The following is a 24,364-nucleotide window of genomic DNA, read 5'->3' on the forward strand; positions in this document are numbered from 1 at the left end:
ACCTGAATTCTGTCTTGATGCCAATAGGGGGCAACAACTGTCAACTTCTTTTGAGGTTTTATAGACATGTGATGTTAGCTTGTTCATCATTTTGTACATGTGACAGCGCAGGATCGCAAAGGGATCGAGATGACCCGGCTGGCATTTGACACATGTTAGCAGCAGCGCCAAGGTGCAGCTTTTATTTTGAAGGTGAGCCCTATCAATTTCCTGTTTTTCCCACAGTTTTCACATCAAGTCATTAGCAAACAAACATGAAAAACTAAAGGTAACCATGACAACCAATGCAGTCACTCTGCAGCTTCTTTGCATCTGATTTTCTTTTATGTTTCCATAGCAACCACTGCTCTTACTTTCAATATGGCTGACAGTTCTTAAGCTATCCAGTTGTTCAGTCTGACGTCACTAGCCGTGTCTGAGTCTAAACTCCGCTGCAGGTCCATATATCAAACGATCACTATGGCATTACTGAGAGTTGAAAAACTGTCTAAAGTCTTTCATCTTTAATAAAATGATCAGCGTTCTGCTCTACCAGGTGTAACAATTGAGTTTAACATCCAGGCATCCATGAAAACGGAATTTATGACATTTAACGGAGTTAGAAGTTAGCAGGGAGTTAGCTCGCTAGCTTCTATCTAAATACAATATAGCATGTCCTGACTGCGGGTTTTGGAAACAAATTAAAACGTACAGCTCTGTTATCACTTCCAGCATAAATGAAGACAGAAAACTAAACAGCAGTGACGTTTGTAGGGTTACTGAAGTTGGGCTAGCTGGTATATGATGTGCTACGTGACCGCTAGCAACACAGCTAAGTTAGCATAATATAAACAAGCTAACTTTTTTTTCCACTCGATAAAAGTTACCGTGAGTGTTCTCGGTGGTCAGGAACAAATGTAATCGCATGGCAGGATGCTGTAAAAGGACCAAACTTCAGCCAGGAGAACAACTGAGATAATCCATCCACAATACGAGGTTAGTCATTCATATACTGCTCCATGGGCTGGGCTGTAGTTACATCCTAAGGTTTTAAAAACTGAGCTTAAATAAATGATTAGCGGTAATAAAAGCCGAGGGAGGTCAACAGTGATCACTGACTGTTTTAGGAGCTTTTTGAGATCAAATAGAAGAAAATACATAACATTAAACATGTTAACAACACAAAAGCCATATTAAACGCAGACTACTTTAGACCCGGAAGTAAGATTCGTCGCGTCATCACTGAACAACCGGATAGGCATAAGACGTCCTGTGAAAACCTTCCCACCAAGTTTGCGCCTGAATGAAATGAGCTAGGTAATTTCAGTCACACTGTTTGAAAATGGAGGATTTTCTGTAGTAGGAAGCTGCACACTGATTGGCTCATGAGTTTTCAATCATAAGTCATTAGACAAGCAGATGCGCCCCATTCCCATGTCCACTTTTTTGCAACAGTGGAAACTGGACTTTAGAAAGTAGTGGGCGACATCCCGGTGTCGCTCACTGGTTTCTAAACCGGTGCCATCCACGTTCCTGGCGGTTCCCGTGACCTTTAAAGAGTTTGACCCACCAATCCTGAGCTAAAGATTCAAACACAACAACACAATGACCAGTCAGCTTAAAGACACTGACTGTCTGTCCTCCTCGTCTGCTCGCCGTTTACAGTCATTGTGAGGTCGTGGACGTGACCTCGCAGACCAGCGGGAGAGCTGCGATCTGGAGGAGAGGAGGAAACTTATCCATACAAATTTCTGATGAAAGAAGCGACTGTTTCTGCCTCTGTGCTGTTGACTGCCAGCAGGGGGCAGTCAACAGCACAGCAGTCAAACTTCAAAAGAAGCTGAAGTTGACTGCTGTCGCCCCCTAGTGGCATGGTGTGGGCGAGGTTAGCGCCTCCCTTACACCTCCACCTCAGAGGTTGGAGTGATAAAATCCCATTCAGGGATCCATTCAAAAAATGAAAGGTTAATGCTTCAGCATGTGGTGCCAGAACTCTGACACACCTGAGTTTACTAGAAGATGATCACATGACCACAGGAAGCAGCTGGACACCGGCTGCTCGGACCCTCCCCCTCACAACACAGACGCCCTCACACCTGTGTTCAGTCATTTCAGAGAACACCACTGAAAATCAGTCTGAAGACAATCAGCTGCACAAAGGAAGCTCTTCATCATCATCACCCTGACACACGTCACATTAATGCCATTTAACAGCTGACCAATCAGTATACAGAGGTCCTCCACCCACTGATGGAGCCGCGCGGACAGACAGACAGGTGGAGGTGCAGCAGGACCGGAAACTGAACAAAGCAGTCCGGATTTTGCACCTCTGCAGCAAAACACACACACACACACACACACACACACACACAGTATCACCTCTGAACATCCACCCGCTTTGGATCCCGTCAGCAGAACCGGAACCTTGCTACGGCTGGGTCTCAGTCCGGTTCCGGTGGGTTCCGTTTCCTGCAGAACAGCGCAGAGACGTCTGTGTGCGGGAGGAACCTGCTGCGGTGTGTGTGTGTGTGTGTGTGTCAGGGTGGGCGGGGCAGAGCGAGCTGTGAAACGTTCCTCGTGCGTGTTGCTGTCAGGTGATCGGAGCCTAAAGGGTTACACTTTGGCGCTGTTTTTAACCCTTCACGCACCTGAAACGTCACAGAGACAAAAACACGTGATTCTGCCTTTTTTCTAATCGCCTGAAAAAGCAGCTGAATGCAGGCTGTGGCGCCCCCTGCTGGGACAGGAGGGGGGACATGCTTTTCCCCAGAGGAACCCAAGACAGTCACAGACAGGGAACACTGGGAGGGCTGAAGCTCACCTGCAGCAGGTGTTACTGGCTGAACGTTCTTCTGAAGGCTGGTGCTCTTTAGCTCATTCAGAATCATTTCCAGTTTATTAATATTAAATCCTGAATTCAGACACTGTGACCTGAACAGAGAACATTTTACAAATATCCATGTGGATGGAAGAGAGATAAGAATTTTTACCGACAGGCTTCTCTTCATCATTATATGTGATCACACACACAGAATTAAACCATTACTAAATATGTAGTTTTGTACTCAGGAAAAGGCGGTTGTCTAAACAGACGAGCAGGTCCACCACAGGGGGGTGCTGTTTCAGAGCTGCTGTCATGATGTGAAAACTGAACTTTGAGTCCTCAGAGTGGTGACTACATGTTTGCATTACCTTTCACTGTGTGTGAGTGAGAGAGAGAGACTTTAAACTGTATTCTCCTATTTTTACCTGCAGCTGGAAATGAGCTGGATAAAAAAATTTTTTTTAAAAAGTGACTGAAAGAATCTTTCTCTCTGGTTGATGCACCTCTACCAAGCAGAGTGATGGGCAGACGCAGGTGCTCAGTGCGTCACCTGACAGGTGGTTATGATCAGCTGAGAGAAACGGTGATCACAGGTGTCTTTAAAGTAATTTCTCCCTTAAAGACATTGTGTACACGATGAACCCACCTGACACTTCCTGCAGCATCACTTCTGTTCCCATGGAAACACCCGATGACCCATTTGTTCGTTCCATCAGCGTGATGTGACATGGATGAACCAGCGCTCTCAGGTGTTCGGACACAAAAACAGAAACACCTCGTTCAGTTTGGTTGGCTTTATTAGAAAAATGCTGTTTATGTACAAAGTGCAGCTCCAACGATCAATCGGAACTGGATTCAGTCCCTGTGCCTCACACAGAAACTGGTCTCATGAAGCCGGTTCTCAGCTGGATATTAAAGACCATTTTCAGGAACCTGATTGGTCAATAGGTTTGGGATGTGAATAAGCTCCACACCAACAGGTGATTTAGTGTCACCACTTCAGGTGAACGTGGGTGGGATCCTCCTCCACAGACCGCCACACAAACAGTTCTTAATCCAGCGCTGCTCCCATTGCTTCATGGCGTTTGTCTTGTTGGGAGAACGGAGCATTGTCACGCAGCCGCACCTGAAAGAGGCGGAGCTTAGTGATGTCATTATGAAAGTGGAACATGTGACATCGCTTCCCACGGACTCACCTGGTGCAGGCTTTGCTCTCCTCGGTAGGACAGACGCCCATGTGAACACAACGCAGGTTATCCATCCTCTGGGAGCCAGGAGTCCTGCGAGCACACACAGAAACACACAAGTTACCGTCAGCACAGTCACTGGTACCTTCTCGACTCAACCTGGTTTTGTTTGTTTTCCATTAGAATCCAGTACCAAATAATGTGTGTGGGGTTGTTCTAGGAACTCGGCTGAAAGTCCTGTGACATCATTCGCATGTGACACAAACAGAGGAAGACGTGGAGGCAATGGTGTATCTGCTGCTAGGTCTGTGGCGTTGTTCTTTGTGCAGCTGTGTTCCTCATTGCCAGGTTTCAAAAACGGCGGTATTGATTTTCATGAAGGAGACGCTCTCATGACTCATCGAGTGACGCCACTGACTAGCCAATTGGTGGCATGCAGGCTGCTGACACCTGAGATCGCTTGGAATCCTGGCCAGTGGGTACTAAATTAGTACCTAGTACCAGGTACTACCACCTAATGGAAAATCGTAAAAACCGAGCCGACCCAAGTAGGTTCTAAGTGAAACGGCAGTTATGGAAAGCTGCAGGCTGAGGTGTGCATTACCTGTTGAACACCTCCAGAGGTGTGGGCGGGGCGTTGCTGGGCAGGGACGAGGCCTTGCCAAACTGCAGCCTGAGTGGGTGCTTGCCCTGGAGCTTCACCATCACACCGTCATTGACGGGCAGCCAGTCCATGCTGGGCACCAGCAGCTGGCTCGGCAGCAGGCAGCACTCGTCGATCAGACTGTCGTCGGGGTCCTGGGGGGCGCCATCATCCCGTGCTGAGTGACAGAAAATGGGAAACTGTTTAGTAGTGGTGACAGCTGAAAACTGCTTCAGCCTCTCTTTGACCTGAGTTCAAGCTTCTCTCGTGCTGAGCTCAGCAGGACAATTGTTTTCAGGGCTCAGGTGAAGTTGATGGTGACAAAGAGCACACGCCACACGTCTGTGGTTCTGGTCATGCCTCAAACTGGGATGATAAGTTCAAAAAATCTTGTTGATTCCAGATTTGAAATCACAGAAATTGATCCTGGAGGAGATTTAAACTGTTTAATAAATTTAAACTGTTGTCAGTCTGCCCCAGGGCAGCTGTGGCTACAACTGTAGCTTGCCTCCACCAGTGTGTGAATGTGACAGTGAATGAATAGTGGAATTGTACAGCGCTTTGAGGGCCCGAAAAGCGCTATATAAATGCAATCCATTTTTATTATTATCATTATTATTAATAATACTGGATCAATGCAGTCATAAATCTATAAACTTATAAAATAGGCTAAGCTACTTTCAGCTTTATGGAGCAGGTTGGAAGTGTTGACCCCCTTTTTTCTTTTAATTTCCCACAAGGCAGGCATTTTTATTTCTCTCCTCCTCTCACTTGTATGGTCCAGATGTTCATCCAAGTCTCAGGAGCAGCAGGGAGGATTTCATATTTCAGGAATCAGTGGAGCGATCTGAGGAATCCTTCCAGAGTGACAACTGACCTGTAGCAGCAGCTAGCTGTGAGTCTGAACTCAGGATTATTTACAGTTTCCATCTTACTGTCAGTTTTACCTACAGAACACCTGTTGCCAAATGCATTGATCCGATTGGTCAGATCTGTTTATTTCCATGTGAAAAGAACCCAACAAAAACAAACAGTAAATTAATTAAGAACAATTTACATGTGGCGGTGAGTGACGGCCCGTGCCATTCTAGTCTGATCTGCTCCGAGGCTGATGGAGGCTTTCATCCAGTTCTCTCTACACTACACATGGATGATTAGATGTTTTCCTCTCTTAGCTGGATGCTTCCTTCTCCTCAAAACTGCTGATGGAACTGCATGGTGTTTGCAGTTGAGGACTTCCTGTTTCACTCACGGCTCCTTCAACAACACCTGGGATCACCTGCACACCTTTGACCTGATTCACTTTAAACAACCATGATTGAGGGAAGACTAACCCGAAACCTCAGATTAAAGCTCATAACCTTTGACTGAACGTGAGAGGACCTGAGGTCAGATAAAGTGGCCCAGTCCTGACCAGAGGTGTGTTGCTTACAGCAGAGCCACAGTTTGGTGAGCAGCCTGAACAGCAGCAGCATGCTGTCCTGGTTGTCCGACGTGGCAGTGAAGGTGGGCAAACAGCCGGGCTTCAGCAGACCCCAGATCCGGATCATCACCAGCATCTCCCTCAGCATCCCCAGAGACGCCCCGTCCCGCATGAAGCCAAACCCGGGCCGGACCATAGAGCCCTATGAGAGCAGCATACATAAACCCGGGGTCAGAGGTCATCAGCCAAACATGATGAGTTCTACTGAGTTCTGCTTCCTGGAGACGAACTGATTGATCTACATCTGCTTACAGCTTCTGTTTCATTGGAATGGTTCCGAGTCACTCCTCCTAACATGGAATAAGGTGTGTGCATCGCCACCCGACTTCACTTACCTGGTTGGGCAGGTTGGCGAGCAAGTACAGGACGAAGTCTCCCACCCACTGGATGAGCTGCTGCAGAGACTGCAGAGGAGGACCATCCAGTACAAACTCCTCCGTTTTCAGGTTGAGCATCACCTTATCGATATCTGAGGAGACATGGAGCCATCAGCCACCACCCACACATGATGGGACACCACCGCCACCTGCGGTCTCACCTGTGTCTGTGTTTTTGGCGCAGATCTCTGTCAGTCGGTCTCCAGGACTCTTGTCCGGCGTGTTGAGGACATGAGGCCTCAGCAGAGACTTGAGGGTGGAGCTGATAGCGATAAGCAGTAGCTTGGCATGGAAGTCACACGCTCGAGCCGCTGTCGCCGTGGAGAGTTTACAGAGAGAAGCCTTCACTGCCACAATGCGTGTCGCCAGAACCTGAAGCACAGAATGGCAAAGGGGAAGTGCTCGAGCCAGAAACATCAGAAACACCCCTTCCTGCGTTCTGCTGACTTTCATCATCTCACCTGTCCTGCATTTTCAAATTAATGGTAAATAATTACTGGGACATTTAATAATGCTGAAAGCAAGACTTTTTTTTCTTTTTTAAACACATGTGCTGCCTGGTCCTAACCACAGGGACTACTTCCTGTAGTCTGATAAAAACCTGCTACTGTGATTCTGCCTTTGTGAAGCTGATGAGTGCTAACCGCTTCAGCCCTGTTCAGTCACTGAATCTTCCTGATTCATGAAGCAGAACATGAAGAACAAGACAGAAAACTAAACAGCAGTGACGTTTGTAGGGTTACTGAGGTTTGGCTTGTTGGTATATAATGATGTGCTACATAGTGGCTACTGGCTAGCTACACAGCTACAGTTAGCGTAATATAAACAAATTAGCAGAGTGAAGCTGGAGGATGAATGCTAACTTTTTTTTCTCCACTTGATAAAAGTTAACCCGCGGCTTCCCAATGGTTAGGGACAAATGCAATCGAATGGCAGAAAAAAGATGCTGTAAACGGACCAAACTTCAGTCAGGAGAACAACTAAGATAATCCATCCACAATACGAGGTTAGTCATTTACATACTGCTGCAGGGGCTGGACTGTAGTTACATCCTAAGGTTTTAAAAACTGAGCTTTAAAATGAATAGTGGTAATAAAAACCGAGAGAGGCCGACAGTGATCACTGACTGTTTTTAGGGTCTTGTTGAGATTAAATAGAAACAAAACATGTTAAAAACACAACAGCCTTAATAAACAGAGCAGTTTGGACCCAGAAGCAGGGTTAATATGTCATCACTTGTGGTTTTCTCCCAGCATGCTTTGCTGACCTGCTGCAGCGCCTGATTCTGCCTCATGTACTCTTCATGCAGCTTCTCCACCAGGTTGTGCACCATGCTGGGCTGCACATGCAGCAGCACATCCCACCAGTCGTAACCCGTCACCATGCAGTACTCCAGCAGGAACAGCAGGTGACGCAGCGTCGTGTTCATCTCCAGCACCTGGCCCATAGAGGGCGACACACGCAGCATGTGGAGCTGACGAGAGAACAAACAAACAAACAGATTAGAATTAGATTTCTGAATGATTCAAAGCGGCAACTGTCCAGATGTCCATCGACTCGTCCTCGGCTCACTCTCTGGAGACCTTATTTGGTTGTTTTGCTTTCAAATTTCTTATTTCACATTTCTCATCAACCCGATTGAGTTACTTCACACAGAAGTCATGTAGGTTACGGAGATGTCAGGATTCCAGAGGAAACAGTTTCTCTGCTAAATTAATCAACTGATAAGAAACCGATCGATCTGATCTCTGATTGTTAACGTGTGGCGTTTTATTGATCTGGGCTGAACCAGAACCCAGCTGTGTGTCCTCACCTTGCCGTGGTTGTCAACTCCAGCCAGAGCCAATGAGGTCCAGGAGAACTGCAGGGCCTTGAAGTGGACGGTGGGGCCGGCGGTTCTCTGGCGCTTGATGGCCGACTCATCTCCAGGGCGCTGTGCCGAGGAGGCGCCGTAGAACACGCCCATGGTGTGGAGGGAGAGGCGGTGCAGGATCTGGATGCTGCCATCATGAAACGCCAGAGCCAGACCTGAAACCACAATGAGATGAGATGGTTACAACAAAGTCCTGCCACCATCTTTAAAGGAAGCCAGATCAACCTTTAACTTCAGGGGTCAGCAGGGTGTCAGACCTGACGGTCCAGAACAAGCATCGCGGTTTAAGATTTGGTAATGGCCCAAAATAAAGTTCACCAGGTAAACGAAACACAGTGACATTACAATGAGGTCGCTGTCTGAGGCTCCTCCTACCAGTGCTGTGAGCAAACACTATGCCGTAACAGACGTGCCATGCCCACAATGACTGTGATTGGCCCGTTTAGTACTCTGATTTCCTCCTACACACCGCCATTTTTTCAAATCAACATGAGAACGATCACCCTGACCACAGAAACTCTGAGCTTGATGAAGGTGCTTGGCAGCACGCGTGTACACCTCCCTGAAGAACAACCAGCCATTTCCAGCTCTGAGGCTCACCGAGTCCGGGGCAGAACTTCAGTTCAGTGTTGGAGATGGAGATGGGAAGCTTGGGCAGAGCGACAGCCGACACACGCTCCAGGTCGCTGGTGGTCGTCAGGATCCGCCATTTTAGGATGGTCGGCTGCTTCTCTCCCACTGTCAGAAGAGGTCAAATAAAGAAAGTCAGGGCATTAAATACAAAAGGTCAGTGGTCATGAACACACACACACAGTCTGATTCTTAAAGCCTCTTGTCACTATGCCAACGATTAGCTGGCTGTTACATCACTTCCTGCCTGGTGCTGGGTTTTCTTACCCACAGGCGAACAGTGCTGGAAGATATTATTAACAGGAAGTCCCTCCTTCCTCAGAGACCAGCACTCCACGATGCTGCCGTTCTGATTGGACGCACACAGCAGAACCTGTAAAGCACACACTTCCTCTGAGTTCTGAAGGTCCCGGTGGTCTCGGGTTTAACGGTCACACTTGTCTTATTGATCTGACTGGTCACACTGGTCTTACTTGCTCAGAGTTCTCCCGGGTCAGGAACTTGAGGTGGGTGACAGCGGGGTACTTCTCCCTCCTCAGCGGGTCGGTGGTACAGCGCAGGAAAAGTGAGGGCAGCAGCTCAGTATCAATCCGACATTTCTCACTCACCACACTGACCACCACCTGAAAAAAACAAAGGTAAAATGTCAGGTTAGCATAAGAGGTGAGAGCCCCTTGGTAACGCCAGCATCTTTCGTCCTTACCTTGTAGAACTGCACAGGCGAGGAGCTGCTGCCATCTGTGGCAGCCACCACAATGTTCCCTCCTCCAGTGAAGGCAATATCCGCCAACGCCACGCGCCCTCTCAGCCGGCACAGGCTCTCGCTCGCTGTCAGCAGAGCGCCGCCTGGCTTCAGCAGCGACACAGTCACCAAACCACTCACCGTCACCGCCAGCCAGCCCTCCATCGGCTTACCGCCAAACAGCGTTAAGGACGGTGAAAATTTCACCCGTGAGAACTTCTCCCCGAAGTTTGTGGAGCCAGACTGAAGCAAAAGTAGAAGAGGAGGCAGGGCTTACTCAACTGGTCTCAGTGAGTGTTAAGACACAGAGCTATCACTGCAACGAGCCAGCAGGTGTGTGCACATGTGTGGGCAGCTATTACCATCTCCACGTGCAGTGCCAGCTTGACACCATTGTGCAGCCAGCTGAGAGCGATGATGGGGTCTCCGTCTAGCGAGCTTGATAGGACGCTCTCCCAGCTATTTACCAGGTGATCTGACATCGACCAGCATTTGATCTGCCCGTCGCCGTCTGCAGACAGCAGCCGTGAGCCTGCAGCACGCGCAAACACACAGACACACACGTCACTTCCTGTCTCTCTCAGCAGAACGTGACACTGCAGCATGTACTTACATAAAGCAGGAGAACAGCAGCTTCTCCTGCTGGCACAGTCTGAACAGCTTATAGCCATCAGATTCCAGACCAATAACAGTCAATCAGCTGAGCTCATCTCCAAAACATTTAACTGAAGTCTCACCTGATTGGTCCCACTCCAGACAGGAAATGACCTCAGTGTGTCCAGAGTTGATGGAGAAAACATCCCAGGGGTGCTCAGTGTCGATGATATGGATCATGTGACTCACATCTGAAAACAGAACATCAAGTTCAGCGTGTGTTTGTGTGTTCACCTGTGTGTGTGTGTGTGTGTGTGTGTGTGTGTGTGTGTTTGTTTGTGTACTCTTGTCGTCGTCCTCGCTCTTCAGGTCTGTGGTGAAGGCCACGAGGTTCCTGCAGGACCAGGAGCAGACCAGCGGGATGGAAGGGCAGTGCGTGCTCTTCGGACGCTTCTCCCACTCACACACATAGGCCAGTTCCATGATTCCACCACAGAAGAAGAATCTAGATCCCAGGTGGATGTGTCACCTAAAAAACAGACTAGTCAGCTGCTCTAATCACTTAAACACGATTACTGACCTGTTTGTGTGGATAGAGCAGAGATGAACATGAGTGATCAGACCTCTGCCTTACCACTACATGTGTCAGACAGATGCATGAGCCACGGGCTCTCCAGTGCCACCTTTACCCGAAGTAGTGGAAAGTAAAACTTTCAAAGGGGACAGCACTACAGATAAGTGAAAAAGCAAAGCACAAGTAGAAGGACGAAAGAAAAGGAACATACATGCAAAGAAGAAAGCTCTTAAAACATGTGGTTGTCCACACTGGACTTTCATCAAATCAACAAAGATGCACAGAAAAGAAGGTCAGACACCAACTAGGGAGAATAAGAAGGACAAAGGGGAACAACACTGTAATCCCGTATGTAGCAGGTTTATCATAGAAGCATCCCAGTGTACTTCAGACCCAGCCACACACTCAGACACAAACTGGTTCATCCCAAACACAAACACAAACTAAACAACAGTGTATGCTGTGCAGTGCCGTGCTGCAAGGAAAGCTCAAACCTGTACACAGAAGAGGGACTCAGCTGTACATCTGCATCTAAAAGTCAAAGGTCACTCTTTTGAGGATGCCAATGTTCACATTTCGGACAGAGAGGAGTGATGGTTAGTGGAAGAAGCATCTATGTCCACTGTGAACGAACATCTTTGAACAGAGGGCGGGGTTTACAAAACCGACTATTTCCACCCAGATTCACACCTTGGCTCAGGTGTCCTCAACAGGTCACACGATGGGGTGGGGCAACATCTCACAGTGGTTTCACCATTAAACCCCACTGATGGTAATGAGCTCCACCTTCTTTCATACCTTGGTTCTGGTGTTGACTCACGTGATCACTAGTGGGTAAATGACCCAGGATCACCTCTAATGGGGATTAAACACCTGGGACCCTCCACCTTAATTTGTAGAACTGAAGAAGCCTGTTGCACGAAACGTCTTTACAAACTTAAAGCAGTTCAGCTGCTTCTTTTTCAAATTGAACATCAAACTGTTCACCCAGGCCGTGCCAAATAACACCATAGTCACAGTACTCAAAGTACTCAGTCACAACAGTGAATGAGCAGCCGCACTAGCCTCTAGCGTTAGCTCACCTGAAGGTTTTCCGCTTCTGTCACGCAGATGAGAATGAAAATTAGCCGTTTTCCTTTTCCTGTTTTTAAGGCTGTTTAATATTAACTTAAAGTAATTAAAACACCAAAACATTGAAACACCAGACTTGAGTTAAACTCAGCGCTTTTTGCTTGCTGCTGTTAAAAACAAACCGCTCTCTGTTAAAAGGATGTGGGGACCCCGTAGCTGCCTCTACAGCCGCCTGACTATAAAAACTGACGGCACCCCAAAGCTCTACTCAAACAGCGTCTAGGCGAGACGTTTAAGCTGCGTGTCATATAAACGTGTTTGTCTGTGAGATGACTGATATAACCTCTGTGATCAGTTTGATATCGGCCCTGTGCGACGAACCGGCTGTTTATCTGACGGGCGCCGCGGACACCATCCTCTATCCCCGGTAACATTCTTCCCTGAGCGAAGTCTTCTAGGCGGAAAAAAATTAAAAGATACCTGCGCCCAATTTTAGTTTATTGTGGTTTCCTTTACTAGTATTTACTCGTTGTTGTTTTTAATAATGGAAACTAACGCTGAAAAAAATATCCGACCTCGATGCATTGTCATCTTGTTCATCTGTCCAGAAACATATTTTAAATCTGGTGTCAGGTGACTTTTTCTTTAGCTGTGAGTTCACACTGACAGGGTGCACAGCTAGATTATGGTCTGATCTAATGATCTGCTGTATGAGTGAGTTCGATCTTCTGTTTTTTGATCACCTTTTGTGTTGTATGATGAGCAGGATGCTGTCCATATGGTTGGTTTTTGTATGGACTGAAGTAAAGAAAGACTTTATTGAGAAACATCACATCCTCTTTTCCTGTCTCCTCCTCCCTGATCCTGGTTTTCTTCCCGGTTAAAGAGATTTCTTCCTCTCTGCTGTCACCAGGTACCCTCTGATTTTGTTGGTTACACTCACCTCACCAAACAATGTGTTTGTTTATTGTGTTTATGTTTTGTGCTGTGTTGGTGTGTTTAAGTAAGTAAATGTATTTGTGTAGCACATGTCGGGATACAACAGGTGTTACAAAGGTGCTTCACATCAAATCAAAACACGAAACAAAGAAATGCAGGTAAATTACAAATAAACTAGAATGAAACGTCAGTTTAACCTCCTACAACCTGGTTACCACATATGTGGACATCACATTTTTGGTTGTCTAGACCTAAATACCAGAGGTGTGGACTCGAGTCACATGACTTGGACTCGAGTCAGACTCGAGTCATTAATTTTATGACTTTAGACTTGACTTGAAAAAATGTTCTAAGACTTGTGACTTGACTTGGACTTTACACCAATGACTTGGGACTTGAATTGGACTTGAACCGGTTTACTTGAAAAGACTTGATATTTTACCCCAAATATAAAATTTAACATGCATATTATATAGAGATTGAAAATGTGACGTCATTCATGGGTAGAACCGCAAAGGATTCTGGGAACTCGTGGCAAGCGGTACTAGCGCACGCAGGCTTTCAATTAAAATCAGTTATACAGCAATAAAAAGAAACACAAAAATGTCAAGAAGCTGTTGTATTATTAACTGCAATAGCCGGTCGCATGACAGCCACGGGAAGCCGACGGGTAAAGAGATCGGTTGTTATCGGATTACGTCGTTGAAGAGAAATTGTTCGAGCCATGTTTCCGAAGTAACAAAGACCCGACGGATGGCCTGGATTGCAGCCATTCAAAGATCAAATATAACGTCCCAGAACCCTCCAGCTCACAGGTTAGTCTGCTCCAAGCATTTACACGAAGGTCAGTCTGCTGTTGTAGTTAATGCGTCATTTTTCATAAAATAATTGGTGATATAGGTTACAAGCAAGTCTGGCGCTGAACAGAAATGGTCGCGCTATGCTCCTTTATTTATTGTGTTTATTGTGCATACATGATATTATCCTGACACAATATTGCGTTTCGCTTCTGTTATTATGGTACATTGACAAAAACATACTTTTATTCACAGGATAAAACAGGTTTTTTTGTATCACTAATTGCCCAGTGCGATTACAGCATACAGTATTATTGTCACTGCTACATTTCTGTGATGGGTACCAGAAATTATTTCCACTACTGATTAATTACCGTTGAGCTCAAAGGTCCTATTAATAAACGGTTAACGAATGTGTATTTATGACGACGATTTGTGAGACTGGTAAACTTATGATACGTACGATGGTCTTTCGTTCTACACGGTGCATTTCAAGGTCCTGCACCCATCCGTCGGTAAACTGTACCTGGGCTTGTTGCAGTGACCTGAAGTTACTAAACTTCATGAGTGTATGCACTCACTCCAAGAACCGTATAATTATAAATATGCATATAAATATGCTACGATGAGATAGCTGACTTCATCTAACTAGCAAATGTTGTCCAGGCTACGTTGGTGATACAGTTTTTTTAATGTGTATGATATTTTTGTCATGCGATTTTAAAGCCGGTCCTACAACCGCATCCAAGAACAACATGCAGCTTATCTCAGAACTGTCGGTGAAAATTATTCTTGGAGCTAGGTTTAATTGAGCTGCATTTTAAAGAGGTGCAATTTCACAATTTGTGTATATTTTCTAAGTTCACTATTTTGTCATGTGTTGAGAAAAACACAGATTTAAAAATTACATGGTCTAATATTTACATTTAGCATAACTGCAACATTATTTTTTCGTTTTTTTGAATGACTCGAAAGGACTTGAAATTCAAAGTTTCAGACTTGTGACTTGACTCGGACTTTTACACCAGTGACTTGAGACTCGACTCTGACTTGCCTGACATTACTTGAGACTTGACTTGAGACTTGAGGATAAAGACTTGAGACTTACTTGAGACTTGCAAAACAATGACTTGGTCCCACCTCTGCTAAATACAAAATTTTGCTCTACAAGGGCCTGATATCCACTTACGGGGACATTATACTGCCACTATTCTATCAAAATTTAAAACAAATGTCCTCATATGTGGATCTCATTTTTCTCATAAACAAAAATCAGGTAAAAAAAATAAATAAATCTGGTAATTCTTTGTTTTTACATTCATCAGGTCACAATCAGCCCAAATAGCAAAGAGAAATTAAAAATGCATGCAATGAAAGAGTTCGGGTCTTAGGGGGTTAAAGCAATGAGAATCACTGTTTAATTTTGTGTGGAAGGTTTTCTGGTAATGCTGCTAAAAACACATTGTAAACATTTGTTTCAGAGATGGGTTTGGGGTGCTCTGTTTGGCTACACTTCCCGTTTCTGGATCTTTTGGAGAAAGTTAGAACCCTCTGTTCAGGTGTTTTTCAGAAAGCAGGTAAAACTGAGCTTCCTGTCGCTGGGATTCTGCTATAATGCTGCAGCTGTCGGCAGATGTTTATGTCTTGCAGTGAACCATCTGAGTGTCTGAGGACTAAAAATCATTTTTTATTTTTGATGCATCATGAAAACAATCAGAAACTTCCCGTGCTGCTGTGTCAGATTAAAAGTCTCCAGATAAACACTGGAACTATCTTTTTTTCTCTATATGAATCAGACACGTTGTCTCTGTTTTAGGCTCTAACCAACGGACTGCTGATTAGACAAGGGGAACTGCTGTCATCTTCAAGGAACAATCAGCAACAGCCATTTCTGTTGGAGCGTCTTTAGAAACCACTGCATCCCAGCTTGAGGAGAGAAACTCAGTCCCGTATTTCAGGATCTCCTGCCCTGCTGCTTGAAGTCGAGTCCTGTTTTGGAGTCAGGCACACTCACTGGTTCTCCTGGTTGGCAAATTGTCTGGCCTCCCAGAGCAGAGCTCCCTGGTTCTTATGTCGATTGACTCGAGTCGACTCCACAACCTGAAAACAGGCCAAGACGACAAGGAGTTAAGGAGACAAGGAGTAAAGGGGTTAAGGTTACAGGAGAAGCCCATACCTCGTTGTTGATCTCATCAACTGGCTGGATCCCTGCGTACTGTAAAGAAACAAACAAATAAAAATAGACTCCGTTATTATTGTGCAGTTTTAAAACCTCAGTTCCAACAGTCAGGACGCTGGTTGAACTGCAAATAAAAACAGAATCCAATGATCTGCAAATCCCATAAACTCATATTTTATCCACAATAGAGCACAAAAACACAGTAAATACTCAAAATGAGACATTTTACTGTTTCATAACAAATCTGAGCTAATGTGGAATTTGGCAGCAGCGACTTGACCTAAAAGTTGCGATGGAGCAGCAAAAGTGTGTCAAAGTCCAGCAGTGCAAAAGAAAAGATCAAAGGGAGCTGGCAGCAGGTCAGCCACGTGATCAGGTGGAAAAAGATCCTCTCAGAGAGGTGGAGCTTCTCAGAAGTTCACCAACCTGTTTCAGAATCACAGTCCTTGCTGTGAACATTTTATCAATTACACAACATGACATCATCAGCATATTCAGTGGATCTGAGCGCAGGGATGAGGCTGTAAATCAGTATTGGATTTCTGTGATCTTCAGCTGTTCTCCTCAGCTCACAGACTGATGTTACGGAAGAGGAAACATGGACCTGTCTAGATGTGTTGCTGCCATCAGATTCAACACAAGCTCATATTTTTATTAAAACATTTACCATGGTTAAACATTTTATGTGTTTTCTGTGTTCTGTAGTAAATAATATATTAGTTTAATAGATTTACAGATTGTTCAATTCTGGCTTGTTTTACAGTTCACACAGACCCAGCTTTGTTGGACCTTGGTTTTTATTTTATTCACTTCCATTTTATTTGTGCAGCATCATTTCATTGACAACGTCTAAATGATCATCTTCATCATCTCCTGAAGCAGGAAGAGGCTGAAAAAGCAGAAAGAGCAAAACTACTTACTGCACTCTCCTCCAGCTTCAGTTTGGCTCGATACTCCTCAAAGTTCTGCAGCAGAGTCTCCGTCAGACCTCGCACTGCTAGGGAGGGGGAGGAGGGAGAGGGAGAGGAGGAGGTCCAGGGCCGAGCCGTGATGAAGGAGACGGAGGGCAGACGGAGGGAGGGGCGAGGAGAAGACACGCTGGCTGGTTTCTCTGAAACACCGTGGAGGAAATCATGAATGACGTCATATGTGACACGCTGTGATGTCATCAGTGTTTGAACAGCAGCTGTTTCCTCCGATCATGTTTTTTTTTTTTTTTATTATTTAAATGGAAACAGAACTTTAAACAGGAAACACATTTAAGGTGGAGCTTTCCAGTTTTCAGTTATATTCAGTGGAATCATTTTAATGTGAAGCTGTGGTTGTTCCTCTAACGGCCAGCAGAGGGAGCAGTAAGTAAGTCCTCAAAGACTTCCATGTGTCTGTAGCTACTAGCTGTCTGGTAGTGTGATATCCACTAACACGTGATCACATTTATGTGAATTCATTTATATTTAAGCTATTTTACTTTCAATGTAAGTGATATTTTCATTTGAAAATTTGCTTGCAGGACACATATATAGCTTTCTACAGGTGTTGCCACATGGTACCTGTAACACTAGCTTCACCGTGTTCGTGCAGTTGGAGATTTTGGAGCATTTTTAATGACATCATCTGACCAATTGTATGGCTGCTGAGAGGTTACTGTACCAACACACAGTCCAACAGGTCTAAGCTCCAGTTTGGGTGTGCAGTGAGATTTGAGGATTATAATTGGATGTTACTGAGCACTGGTTAGCAGATATCTGTGTCTGTGTGATACACCTGTACAGTCTGAGGATGCACACTGATGATGATCATGCAGCGAAACTGTTAAAACCAGGGGTTCATAAACCAATGAGTAACATCACAGAGGTTGGGTCCATCTTTTATCTACAGTCTGCTCATCATGTCTGCTGTGAGGCAGGGTTTCTTAAGATTGCGCTGCTGCAATGTTTCCCAGCGTGGATTCTCTGGATAACAGAATGTGCTGATTGGTCGCCTGCTCTGATGAGCGAGTGTGTGTGTGTGGCTTTGGAGCAGCTGTTACTGATTGACTGAAGTGGATTTCGGTGCTTCTCTGGACTTTGATCATTTCTTTCGTTGAGTTACTCATTCTCTGATTTTTATGTAACAAGTTTACCTTCCTTCCTGCAGATCATTTTCACACTCCTTCAGTGGATTCCATTTAAACCTTCAGCAGCACTCTGTCTCTCTGCTCTGATCTCTGGGTCTTTTATTTTGAAGATTTCCCCCTCAGCATCACCTGTTGTTAGTCACTTAAGTCAGAACATCACAAACTGGGTGTTTATAAACAAAAAAAACCCCTGTTAGTAAAAGTTGCTTGTGAAAATCTGATGATAGCAGCAGTATGGCGTTATTTTTGTGCCACTATTCTGAGCGCACGTAAAAACAAGTTGTTGCATTGCATTTTGAGGAGAGATTTATTTTGAGCAAAGAAAAACTAAATTTGAGTGAACAAAGAGAGACCAAAACAGGCAATCAGAAGTTTTTGCATCCAAGTGTGTGATTGGTTGGTTTTGTGGCACAAATATAACAGTCTATAGAAAGAGTTGAACGCACAGGGACCAGAGATGTTCAGAGTGCAAGCGACACACCGCGAACAGGTCCGCAGAGATCTGAGCAAGAACAAATGCAAAAACTGAGCAAGAGGAGCTGTTACTGTGTGTTTCTATGGATAACAGCAAACACTGAAATACATTTTTTGCATGCAGCAATGAATTTTGTTCGCTCAAAATGTAGCTTTTCTTTGCTCAAGATAAATTTCTCCTCAAAATACAACACTTGTAAAGAAAATGTTTACATGCGCTCAAATTTTTTTTACGTGCACTCAGAATAGTGGCACAAAAATAACGCCATACAGCACCAGGTGGACAGAGGAACTGCAGACTGAAACAAACCCTGAAAACTACAAACTAATGACAGTGATGAGCTGGAGGAAACTGTATAACATCCTGCTTGTCCTGAGTATGGATACATGTGAGCCTCACAGCTTTTCTTTGTGTTTTGTTTTTTTACCACTTCATTTGTTGTCTTTGCTCTGTTTGAATAAAGCTTTAAATAGTTCTTTTGAAGAACATCTGAGAACAGCTAAGCGCAAATATGGTTATAGGTTACTGTTTGGCTTTGTGGACATTTCCACATATTTGACTTTTAAACCTGCTGATTAATTTAAGCTAACAGTGATGAGATGTGTTTAACCTTCAGTCAGTCACTGTGACTGCTGCTCCACACATTGTCCCGAAACACAATAATTTAATGCAACAGAGCAGGGTTACTGTGAAACAGCATATTTCAACCCAAACCATCTTTTCCTAAACCTAACTGAGCGCATTTTAGAGCCTTGAGCTGAACATGAACCACAGCATTGGTCAATGTGGGCCTCCTGGGAGGTTTTACTGCTGGACCTGATGAGTCACTCAGACACCATTGGACCAACAACAGTGTTACATGGGTTTAATAAGGCCGGTGACAGTTAGAGTCTGGCCATACATGGCCACCATCTCATGTCAGAGTCTTAATGATGTCATAGTGTGATGAGTTTTTCCTTCAGACCAAGTGCTGGTGTGGATTCTGAGGAGGAACCGGGTTTGAGTCCAGGCCTGTTGGGGGATGCCTCTGTTCAGACTCATAAACACCTCTGAAACACTGAGTCAGGAAATTCTCCCATGAGCCACTCTGATGTGATTGGGTAGGTTCAGTCCTCTTTCTAATATTTGGTGAACATTGGGCCTCGGAGAGGTGTGTTAGTGTCACCGGTGGACAATAAACTCACAAACCAAAGCGCTGGCTCTGTTTAAGGCAGCAGCCAATCCCCCTGAGAGGAAACACTCTTTCAATCGTGGTTTGGTGTGTGTTTTGACAGTGAATGACAGGCAGAAGATATGTGGTTGGTTACAAACAGGTGAAAATAGTTTTCCTTCAAAGATTACTCAGTAACAGCTAAGCCCTGTTCCTGCCGGAGTGGTGAACTTTGACCTGAAAACAGCCTCAAAAATCATATTTGGTCCTAAGCTGAAATTTATGTGGAGTCTTTCCTGAGATATCAAAGGACTAAAATCTAATGAGGTCTGGAAACATCAAAAAACGTTTAGACGTGATTGGACTGTCAGAACAAACTGACATTGAGAATTATGGGGCACTTTGAGTTTGCTGTGATCGGGTCAACAGTACGTACCTGTTTTTATCGGCGGGTAGAACTGACTGACGGCCTTCTGGGTCGCTTGTTCCACCAGAGGAGCTGGAGAGAACAGCTGCTGTTTGGCTTCCTCCCTGGACTCCCTCAGCTCCTGCTCCCTTCTCAGAGCCTCCTCAATTTCCTTCTCAATGAAGTCTGGGGCTCCTTTTCCTCTACACTGCAGGCCAGTGGACTTCAGGCTCTCCCTCCAGGACTGAAGGGCTGTTTCCTTTTGAGGTGTCAATGCTAGGGAGGCAGTAGAGGAAAAGGAAAACACTTGATCCTGGTCAAGACGTCTTCTGTCCTGGACCCCAGAGTCTATCTCGATCAAGGAAGAGGGAATCGGGCTCATTTGTTTTTGTTCTTCAGGGTGTCGATGAGGACAGCAAGGAGATGGAAAGACTTCACTTGTTTCAGACTCAGGCTGGCTGCTCTCCTCTGTCCACCTGTCCTTGTTTCGTGGCTCCGACTGACTTCTAGTCTCTTCGATATTCTGAGAAGGATCAAGCTTATTCTGGTTCTCGTTTTTGACCTCTCCCTGGACAATGAAGCTCACTCGAGTCTTCTCTTTCATTTTGATCGGTGCTGGTCGTGGTTGTAAGCGTTTGGTTTTGATCTCAACCATCTGTCCCCAACTGTCACTAAGCTTCAGGCCTCGAGAGCGGCGCAGGTTCTCCTCACGTTCCTGGATTAACCGAATCTCCCGTTCAATTGGGGTCTCACAAGCACTAGTGGACTTGATGGGTCTGTTCAGCTGCTGTACGTTATCGTTGAACACCCCATCATCGCTGACGTAGCCACCACCCACCTCTCCTGATAGCTCCTCCAGTCCAGAGTCCAGGTCATCAAACACGCTGCTTTGCCTGCTCAAACATTCCTCAGTCTGGAACACCGTCACCTTCTTCTGTCGATATGCTTCATCTTCTTCAGGTGCTTTAAACTGTGCTGCGTTGTTACTTGTCTCCACCTTCTTTGGTGTGGTTACATCAAGATCTGGCCACAAATATGACTTCAGGTGTGTTCTTGGGGACTTCAGAGGACTGGACGGAGCCTTCAGCCGGTCCTGCTCCAACTTCAGAAACTGTTGTCGGATTGTGTTGAAGTTGATCTGCTCCCTGTCGATGGTTCCGGGCTCAGCAGGACGAGGGGGTTCTGGTCTGGAACTGACTGGCTTGTAGCTTAAACTGAAACCTTCTATCAGTTTGTTTGTAGACTGGCTCAGGTCCTCCTGGGAGCTCAGCTGGTCCTGAAACCCAGCACTCTTCTTTGGAGCTTGGGTACGAATGATCTCTTTGCGAAGCTCCTTCTCCTCTTCCTCACCAACCACTCTGATTCCATTGTTTGCATCAACTTTGTACTGCAGGTCTCCGTTGCCCTCTGAGAATAGACTCTCGGGTTTCTTGCTGCTTGTGTAGGTCTGTAGTTTGAAGCCCTTCTCTTGCTTCAGGGTGGCCAGCATAGCCTGGCGCTGGGGTGAGACCATCCAAGCTTCATTATGCTCAGCCTTGGGGCTTCCTGGATCTTCCACAAAGGAGTAAAACCCACAATGAGAGCCTGAGCTGCTGCCAGGACTGCTGGGACTGCTGGGTTGCCACTCGTCACTGGAGTTTCCCCCATCAGGCGACACAGCAATCTGCCGGGCCTGAACCACAACATCCTGAGACTCGTCGCCCTGCTGGGAGGAGACGACTACACAAGGCTGACTGTGTGAAACTGAGATGCTCCTAAAGGCGGTGTCCAGGTCATTTGGACCTGGGGCTGGTACAGCAATGGTGCGTAGGTCTGATGGTTGGAGTGTGGGGGACAGAGGCTTTAAAACCCAATTCTTTGGAGTGCTGTCCATGGCTGCAGGTGGTGTGGCAGAACCAGCGGGTGACAGAGGTTCTGACAGATAGTGATGAACAGAACTCGGCTGAGAAGATGGAAAAGTCAAAACATCCTGATGGTTGCCCGCAGAAAGTCTCTGAAACAACAGGGAGGAAAGAATGGTTACTGTGGCAACCACAGAGGACAGCAATAGGGATAGGACAGTTTCTCTAGTAACAGGAATCAATTTGGAGGGCTGATTGGTTGCATTGGAAACATCCAGTTCAACTCAGTTTTATCTATATAGTGCCAAAGCACAACAATGGTTTCCTCAGTGCACTTTACGTTGTAAAGTACAGACCCTGCACTGAACATAAGGGTTGAAAAGACTCAGATCCATCCAAACATGGAGCCGGAAGCTGAGACAGGAGGTCACAGCAGACCGGTTATCATCGGGCAGGTGGGTGGAGCTGCTGTGACCACTTAAAGAAGTTTATCAAATCCATAAACTTCAGAGCAAACCCTGAGCTTTGGGGCCACAGGGACTCATTGACCTCATCATTAGGAATGTGTTTTATATGAACGTTGTCACTAAACACGAGACACAGACAGGAAATGAGGAGAAGCAGAACCGATCCACTAATCATTTCCTCTACTTTTCTCTGTACATTCACTAAGTGTGCCGGATTTATCCAGCTGGGGGGCTGGTTCAGGGCCCCGGGGCACGTGTTTGACTGTAGCATGTCTGACCTGAACTGAAATCAGCAGCTGAGTTTTTATGGAGGAAATTTAACTGAATCCAAGGAATGATAGATCAATGATAACGTTTACAGCGACTCTCGTAAAAGACTGACTGAAGTCATATGACCGTTTATGGGAAGGCAGCTCGTCTGTGGTCATGAACTCTAATAATTAATCCACCATAAAACGGATAAAGTTCAGAGTTGCTCGGATAAAGGTGGAGGTCAGAGGGTTATAAACCTGCAGCAGTTCAAAGTTCAAAAGCTGACAAAGTTGTAAAAAGGCCTGTTAGCATGGAGAACTGCGGCTCAGAGCCGTCACCAATCAGCTGAGCATGCCAGGGTTACAGATACACACACACACACACACACACACACACACACACACACACACACACACACACACACACACACACACACACACACACCTGAGTGCAGGACATCAGGTCAGGTGTGCTCCTCACCTGTCTGTGTCTTTGAGCTGAGTCAGGACTCAGACCGGCAGTGATGGCCATCTATAATCTTTAGTCCGTGCAGGCTGGAAATGCTATGAGGTGCTCAGAGACAACATTTCTTCTTATTCTTTGTCATTCCAGCATTTCCTGCTGTCAGGGACTCTTTATGCTACCGTCTCCTCACACCTGAGCGCCCCTGAAAGAGCTTCAGAAATCACTTTAGCACTCAGTAGCTGCTCTGATACCCCTGTGGGCAGTTATGTGGGCATCTGCGAACTTTTACTCCGTCACGCCACAGGAACAGACCGGCCTTTCAGAGGGCCTCTTCTGGTCCCCAGGCCTGTTATTTTATTCCCTGGTATAAAGTCTTCTTTCACCTGTTTGTGCAGAAATTCACCAGCCAAACACGAGCCGCAGATGACACTCGACTGATTCCTGGAGTGTTCCAGACAGCGGCGGCCTCAGAGCACCCTCCTGTCTGAGCATGCCTGATAAGCAGCTCCTCCTGCAGACAAGCCGCTGCTGTCACCTGATAACGTGTCCAACTGTTTGGAGACCACCCAGAGACCCAGAAACTGATCCTCGGGGGGCAGGGCTGTAAAACTTTGTGTTTCGGGTGCTTTCAAGAAGTAACCAAGTCCTGGTCATGTGACAATCAATAACTAATAATAAGGCAGCAAGGTGTGAAGGAGTATACTCTCCTTCGCACCTTGGATTCAGAAAAATGGCGCTCCCAGTCTCATCACTAGTCAATGATTATAAATATCATTAATTAAAGATGTTATTGATTACAGTTGTTACTGATTAAAGGTCTGATTGATCATGTAAAGGTAGATCTGAGCTGATTTCTTACCTCTGATCAGTTTTCTGCCTGCTGCACAGCCTGAAGAACAACTGACTGATGTGCCAAAGGTCACTGAATGCCCACTCACAGGCCCCGCCCCTAAAGCAACGCCCCACCCCCAGAGACCAGTCTTTAATGATATTCCTAACAGGCAGTGGCAGCCTGTGAGTGTTTTATGGTAAGACGCAGAAGGACAGGAGAGTGGCCTCAGCTTGTGATCCACGCTGGATCATCAAACTGAAGTTTCACTCCTGCTCGTAAGAGCACTCCCTGCTGCCCCCCTCAGCTGAACTGCAGCTTCTGTAACACAACAGCAAGTAATGCAATCACACCACTCTGACCTCTGACCCTGGGGACAGAAAGTGCGTGTCTCACCTTCGTCTCCTGGTCCAGACTGTGACACAGAACCACCCAGGGAGGCGTGTACCTGAACATCCTGCCGGTCTGAAC

The 24,364-nt window shown here is 45.9% G+C and overlaps 3 protein-coding genes and 1 long non-coding RNA gene across 8 annotated transcripts in view; 1 reads left to right on the plus strand and 3 right to left on the minus strand.

Annotated features, from left to right (window-relative positions):
• Positions 1 to 2,548, minus strand: part of plppr3b (phospholipid phosphatase related 3b) — a 25,759-nt gene extending 23,211 nt beyond the window's left edge. The window contains exon 1 of one of the 2 annotated variants that reach the window (XM_085264509.1): positions 2,359 to 2,548. The gene's annotated coding sequence lies outside the window, so the exon portion shown is untranslated. Of the gene's footprint in view, positions 1 to 866; positions 1,240 to 2,358 lie in introns of those variants that run through there. The other variant, XM_085264511.1, reaches the window with a different exon arrangement.
• A 1,040-nt stretch (positions 2,549 to 3,588) lies between these two features.
• On the minus strand, positions 3,589 to 12,358 carry med16 (mediator complex subunit 16). 2 transcript variants are annotated; one of them, XM_085264358.1, is made up of 17 exons: positions 11,989 to 12,358; positions 11,401 to 11,437; positions 10,677 to 10,861; positions 10,476 to 10,583; positions 10,101 to 10,270; positions 9,700 to 9,981; positions 9,470 to 9,619; positions 9,264 to 9,369; positions 8,967 to 9,104; positions 8,307 to 8,521; positions 7,761 to 7,967; positions 6,655 to 6,865; positions 6,452 to 6,585; positions 6,066 to 6,258; positions 4,595 to 4,811; positions 4,000 to 4,083; positions 3,589 to 3,929 (listed from the first exon to the last, which is right to left on the minus strand). In XM_085264358.1, the coding sequence occupies exons 3-17, from the start codon at positions 10,813 to 10,815 to the stop codon at positions 3,803 to 3,805; spliced, it is 2,481 nt and encodes an 826-aa protein (XP_085120484.1). In that variant the 5' UTR covers positions 10,816 to 10,861; positions 11,401 to 11,437; positions 11,989 to 12,358; the 3' UTR covers positions 3,589 to 3,802. The 2 variants fall into 2 exon arrangements, with proteins under 2 accessions (XP_085120484.1, XP_085120483.1); XM_085264357.1 differs by lacking the exon at positions 11,401 to 11,437.
• Positions 12,091 to 15,664, plus strand: LOC146546713 (uncharacterized). The gene is made up of 3 exons (XR_014890687.1): positions 12,091 to 12,404; positions 12,744 to 12,890; positions 15,530 to 15,664. It is a non-coding gene; the product is annotated as an uncharacterized LOC146546713 (long non-coding RNA).
• misp (mitotic spindle positioning) lies at positions 13,865 to 24,364 on the minus strand. 3 transcript variants are annotated; one of them, XM_085264362.1, is made up of 5 exons: positions 24,290 to 24,364; positions 20,070 to 22,032; positions 16,813 to 17,003; positions 15,890 to 15,928; positions 13,865 to 15,813 (listed from the first exon to the last, which is right to left on the minus strand). In XM_085264362.1, exons 1-5 carry the CDS (start codon positions 24,347 to 24,349, stop codon positions 15,724 to 15,726), a joined length of 2,343 nt encoding a protein of 780 aa, XP_085120488.1. In that variant the 5' UTR covers positions 24,350 to 24,364; the 3' UTR covers positions 13,865 to 15,723. The 3 variants fall into 3 exon arrangements, with proteins under 3 accessions (XP_085120488.1, XP_085120487.1, XP_085120485.1); XM_085264361.1 differs by lacking the exon at positions 24,290 to 24,364 and adding an exon at positions 23,924 to 23,996; XM_085264359.1 differs by lacking the exon at positions 24,290 to 24,364 and adding an exon at positions 23,080 to 23,892.

This window comes from Mchenga conophoros, linkage group LG23 (genome assembly GCF_057382185.1).
Source record: "Mchenga conophoros isolate Kocher_MC1m ecotype Shallow Benthic linkage group LG23, M_conophoros_male_GT1.1, whole genome shotgun sequence".
Lineage (NCBI taxonomy): Eukaryota > Metazoa > Chordata > Actinopteri > Cichliformes > Cichlidae > Mchenga > Mchenga conophoros.